We start from the raw sequence: 6118 nt of genomic DNA, 5'->3' as shown, positions 1-6118 counted from the left end.
TTATTGGTTATACCGGTTCGAGGGAAATAAACCGGAGGCGGCGGCGGTTAACTCCGGCGAGGCGGGGCAGCGGCCACGGCGAACTCCGGCGAGGCGGGGCTTCGCGACGAGGGGCGAGGGCGGCGAGGGGCGAGGGCAGCGCGGGGACCAGCGCGGTGGCGCGGGCGAGCGGCTGCGGCGGTGAAGCGGCGCGGCGGCGGCGGCAAGATGCGCGCGGCGGCGGCAAGATGCAGCGAGGCGAGGCGAGGAAAGAGAGAGGGGAGTCGGGGCGGCGCCTTTTATGGGGAGGGGCGAGGAGGTGGCGTGGGGAAGGGGTAGGAGGAGGCCGGGGCGACCACGGCGAGCGACGGCGGCGGCTCGGACTCGGGGAGTCCTGCTCGGGCACGCGCGAGGGAGACGGCGGCGCTGTTGGGCTGGGCCGTGGCCTGGCTCGGGCGCTGGGCCGGCCCAGTCGGCGGTGGAGATTTTTTTTAAAACATTTTCCAGAAAACTAAATAGAATAACCCACCAAAAATAAATAAATAAAATATACTATAGGCATAATATATCAAAAGTTTCAGAAAAAGATTTTCTACGACTTGAACATTTTTCTAAAGTCAAATAAAATACACACAAATTCAAATAAAGCAAAGAGTGCTTCTGCCCTAGTAAAATCCAGTAAAAATCATTTTAAAAATACTAAAATTAATTCAAATTTATTTCTCTCCAATTTTCTGATGTGGGAAATCATATTACCCTATTTTTCATATATTTTTATTTTTGGAGAAAAATAATTTGAATAAAACTCAAATAACTCCAAATTGAAAAATAAATTCAAAAGAACTTTGAAATTAATTCTTTGAAACTCTCAACTCATATTTCATATGTTTTGAAGAAGTCATTTTATCTTCGCTCGTGAAAATCATTGAGTTGCATAAAGTTCCTGGGTTGGAAATATTTTTCAAATGAAATTCAAATATTTCAACACCCCTTGTCATTTAAATAAATGGAAGAAGTCATGTCATCTTCTCTTCAGGGTTTTGTGGTGAAAAGAATTCGAATTCATGAAGATCATAAAATGCAAAATGAAAGTTTGGGAAAGTCCTTTTATTCCCTCTCATTTAAATTTCAAAAAGTTTCAAATTTCACTCAATCAATCACACAACAATCAAACAATCAATCAAATCTATCTATTTGATATAACATTCCAAAATTTAGAATTTTAGGATGTTACAGCCACATACATCTCAGTCGCTCGCCTCGACGAAATCTTCAAGGAGACAGTCATAGGGCAAGCGTTAGCAGTGAGAGGGGTGTGCCGCTTGACACGAGTTTGTGATGACACATGTGGCACTTTCAAAGAGCGGGCACACCATCTGGTGCAACTTCGAGGCGGCATTCCCGGCCACAGAGCGTGCCATCTTGAGCCATCCCTTGCTGGTCAGGCAATCTCTATCTTCATGATCAGCCAATTCCGTGCCTAGTACTCAAGCCAACTCGTCACATCTGGTGCAACTTCGAGGCGGCATTTTCGGCCACAGAACATGCCATCTTGAGCCATCCCTTGCTGGTCAGGCAATCTCTAACTTCATGATCAGCCAATTCCGTGCCTAGTACTCAAGCCTACTCGTCGCATATGCATGTGCCCAGTGCATAGCATTCACCATCAGCTGGGGTGCAAAATGCAGGCTATAGCTGCTACATATTTGTAAGGCAAATTTTCAACACCTCTGCTACTAATTATGTATGAAAATATCGCTAATCGACATTACGGTGAACAATACATTAAAAACAAACGGAAAGTAAGTTCTAAAAATTATGATTTCTTCTCTAGATGTTCGTATTAGTGTAACAAGCGTCCTGCCAATTTTCATGCGGAACGGGATAGCAGTGCTTCGTCGAGGAAAAAGCAATGTTAAGTGTACCATTTGAAGGTTACACTTGTTGTCGACTTGTTTTTTTTTTTTTGCTTGCTTTCCCCCTAAAAGTTTAGAAGTACCATTTGGGTGTGAAAACAAACACACACACACACACACACACACACACATATGGTAGACTCTCACCTCGACAGACTCCAAAACGATCCAAACTATGATGGAGCGCTTATAAGTTATAATATACTACATTATACAATACATTATGGAGGCTACAAATATGGTACATCTTTTGGGATGACACTTACATTACATCCTGATCGGAGAAATATATGATATGCATGGGTTCAATGATCCCTACTCCTTCTCTTGGTAACACCACAACTTCGTAAGTATGCTACTAGTACAATATAACGGCAATAATAACACACAAGTTGTCATGTTCATACACCACATAGAAACGAGAGGCACTGTTAGGACCTACAAGTTGAACACCTGAAATGTTTATCTTGTGGTTGACTTATGACAATTTTCAAGATGGCGGACATGGAGAAATTAAGCTACAGGAGCAAAGCAACATAAGTAGGTTCAGTACACCAGTAACAGACAATTTTAAAGACTTCATTCGCCACATTGGATCCAAAGTTCACCATTAGACACAGGTTCTGAGAAATGATGAAAATGATAGCAGGGTCAACGCCAGCGACATCCACTAATGAGGCACAACCGAAAATAACTTTATCTACTTGATCAACAGCATTATGTTTATATTCTACTGAGACGGTTCCTGCTTGCTGACTCCAGAGAGTAGTGAACTGATCTAGCTGCGCCTTGGGCAACTTGCGGAGAGATGCAAGCACATCCTTCGATGATCAGAGAATCCAACTTCTGTGAATGTACCAGCTCGGTTAATCCAGCATCAGTCACCTGACTACACAACCGGAGTGTCAGACTCCTCAAGCACGGGGTGCGCGCAATGGAATGCATCCCAGCATCTGTTACCCGATCGTTCACCGCAAGCTCGAGTGTCTCCAGGAATGGTGAGGATGAAAGTACCATCATCCCTTCATCATCAAAGAAGTCAGCTCCGTTAAGCACAAGAACACGAATCTGACAAGACTGAATGAGAATCCTAACGCACTCTAGTGTTAAGCCTATATCTGGCAAGTAGAATGTGCCCTCATGAAATGTAAGTTCAACGCTCTGAAGCATAGGACAACCGAGAGCTAAAGCCTGAAGACTGTGATCAGTAACCGATGGTATGTAAAGAAAATCATTGTCATCGGCAACATACTGAGGAGGCATGAGCCATAGTGAAATGCTTTTAAGATTGTTGCAGCTGTGGGATAGCGCAATCATGTCATTGTCGGTTAGACTTACAACATACTTAAGGCATAGCTTCTCCAATGCTTTGCATTTCCCCAAGAGAAGACAAAGTCTCAGCTCTGACCTTGCTTGAATATGCACCAACCTCAAATCCTTCAAATTGTCACAGAGGAAATCACATGCACTCGGGTTGTGCACATCATATAAGGGATCATTAAACCCAAGCATATCATCTATTTCTACCTTGCTCTCAAACTCAAACTTCCAAAGCTTCATCCATCCTGGACCAAACTTTAGTAGGTCAGGCTGCCTGATTCTGTTGCAATTCCTTACTACAAGTTCTTCCAGTGATCCATTCCAGCCAAGGTACTCTAGCCACTCTCCGCTGCTTATTTTCTTGCAATCAATAAGGTGGAGAGCAGATAAATTGTTGCAGCCAATTGCCACCGAGAGAAGTCCCCTTGAAGTTATGCTTGGTACAGAGTTTAGTGTGAGCGACATCAACTTCTTACAATTGGCTAGACAACTAAGACCAGAATCATCAATGTATGAGAAGAAGCTCAAGGTTTGACCGGTGTAATTGATTTCCATTTTCGACAAATTGGAGAATCGGGAACAAAGCGATGACAAGGTTTCTGTAGCAGAAAACAAGCTGCATCCTAAGTGGATAGAGGCCCTTTGATTCGCCTCAACGACGCACAGACTTTTTGACACAAGGGAAAGAGAATTCAGATCGCTTGTCCTGGTAATCCTCTGGACGATTTCTGCCTGCAGTACCTCCGGGAGATCCTCCATCGAGCAATGCAGCTGTAAATTGGGCAATCTCAAGGTTCAGCGGGTAACCGAAGTGCTGGAATGAAATTAATGAAATACAAGAGCGAAGCATGTGACAATGATATCACACCAATGTTAATCACGAAGAACACACTGGTGAAAATCTATGTTCTAATCTTGGTCACAAAAATCACTCCAGCTAATCTACAAAGATATAAACTAGAACTGCCACAAGTTTGTGAGAGAAAACTGTTGCACTAATCTTACATATTCAAAGGCAGCTGGGCCAGAAAGAATGGGGTTGTTCACTAAGATAACGATGATCCCAGACATACTGATGCGATGATCTAGAAGCACTTAATTAAGTAAATGACATAGAAGGCAATATGAGGTCTGGTTAATATTTGCTTCAACGTTGCAGCTTAGGCATATTACCGGCCGGTTTGCTCCATTTACGCTCATCACTTTTGGATCAAGAACCAAAAGAGAGCGAGAGATATAGAGAGAGGAGGGCAGACAAGGCTGCACACCTACGGAACACAATAGACGAACACAGAAGGACAAGAGTTGCTTTTTTTAGTACCTGGAATTTGGAAAACGCGACGGTAGGAGAGAAGGAGAGACGACAACAATAGATCTATCGGAGCAAGAGAAGCCAGGCGGCGCCTTCCGCCTCTGCTTGATCTTGGATTGGTGAACCACCTCCACGCCAGCTGTGGACTTGGCTCCCCTCTCTGGTTGAGAGGGGACTGGGGGCTGGGGAATGGTAGCCTGGCCATTCAGTTATATATATGGTAAATATGCATTTATATTTTGATAAATACGATATGACTTTAAATGCGTTTGATTTCGATAAATACCAAATTATTTTGGTATGGTTTTAGTAATACTATATACTTACCAAAAATGACGTAAACGATTCTTGCGAGTCATCAATCACGTGTTGGGTCGGTCGCCCACGCACGGGAAAAAATTTATATGAGACCAGGTCTCATATAAATCAGGTGAGACCCGTCCTGATGGATGACATGTGGCATTCACAAATCACAAAGCATCTAATCTCTTCTCCCCTGATTTTAGGTGGGGGGTGGAGTGGATGCTTTGTGATTTCTGAATGCCACGTATCATCCATCAAGATGGGTCTCACCTGCTAATCCGTAAGACCTGGTCTTATAGAATTTTTTTCCCCACGCACATCCTGACGTCACTCGCGGACCCACGCACTCGCCCACGCATGTCTTAATGTCACACCTGCGCACCCACGCACGTCCTGACGTCGCACCTGCGGACTCACACACTCGCACACACATGTCCTGACATCACACATGCGGACCACGCATTGTTCTCTCATCCCTATTTTTTTCATTCCTGGTTCATACATCTCGCATGAGCCCCACACACTGTTCATTAGCCACTCACCCTCTCCCTTATCTTCTCATTATTTTCTCTTCTTTCTTGTCCTAACAGCAACACCAACGGGCCGGCCCAAACGGCGGCGCAGTTGTCCGCTTTTTGTCTGTTTGGGTCGGCCGCCCGTCCGGCGTCTGCCCTGTTTCAGATTTGGATCGGCAGTGCGCCCAACATGCCGATCTATTTCATGTCTGCGTGGCCGGTTGGCCGCCCTATTTCAACGAATAGCTCATTTTTGCATTGTTTCACACACAACTTTTGCATTCAAACATATAGTCAACATAGTTTCAAACCGAATAAAATATCATAGTTTTACAAGCCGAATAAAAGTAAAAATATCTCACATAGTTTTGCAAGCCGAATAAACAAGATACATCTATTGGTTGTCAACATGAGCCCACATATACTCAACCAAATCATTTTGCAGTTGTACGTGAGTTTCCCAATCACGCATGTCATGATAAAATTGGGTGAACTGTTCAAATGTTGCCGCTCCTCCATGCTCAGGCACAACATTCTCACCCTGAAACTGAAATCCTTGATCATACAGACATTCCGGACGCTCATCTTCTACGATCATATTGTGCATGATCACACAAGCAGTCATCACCTCCCACAGTTTCTGCGTGCTCCTGATATTAGCAGGATACCAAACGATGCCCCCATCGAGATTGCAAAACTGAAGGAAATATGCCCTAGAGGCAATAACAAAGTTGTTATTTTATATTTCCTTATATCATGATAAATATTTATTA

The 6118-nt window shown here is 44.1% G+C and overlaps 1 protein-coding gene across 1 annotated transcript; it reads right to left on the bottom strand.

Annotated features, from left to right (window-relative positions):
* Positions 1–2276: 2276 nt before the first annotated feature.
* LOC123115858 (F-box/LRR-repeat protein 14-like) lies at positions 2277–4700 on the bottom strand. The gene is made up of 2 exons (XM_044536933.1): positions 4537–4700; positions 2277–3986 (listed from the first exon to the last, which is right to left on the bottom strand). Exon 2 carries the CDS (start codon positions 3972–3974, stop codon positions 2619–2621), a length of 1356 nt encoding a protein of 451 aa, XP_044392868.1. The 5' UTR covers positions 3975–3986; positions 4537–4700; the 3' UTR covers positions 2277–2618.
* Between the last annotated feature and the right edge of the window lie 1418 nt (positions 4701–6118).

This window comes from Triticum aestivum, chromosome 5B (assembly GCF_018294505.1).
Source record: "Triticum aestivum cultivar Chinese Spring chromosome 5B, IWGSC CS RefSeq v2.1, whole genome shotgun sequence".
Taxonomy (NCBI): domain Eukaryota; kingdom Viridiplantae; phylum Streptophyta; class Magnoliopsida; order Poales; family Poaceae; genus Triticum; species Triticum aestivum.
Note: the sequence above shows the minus strand (reverse complement) of the source record. Positions and strands in the feature narration are given on the sequence as shown.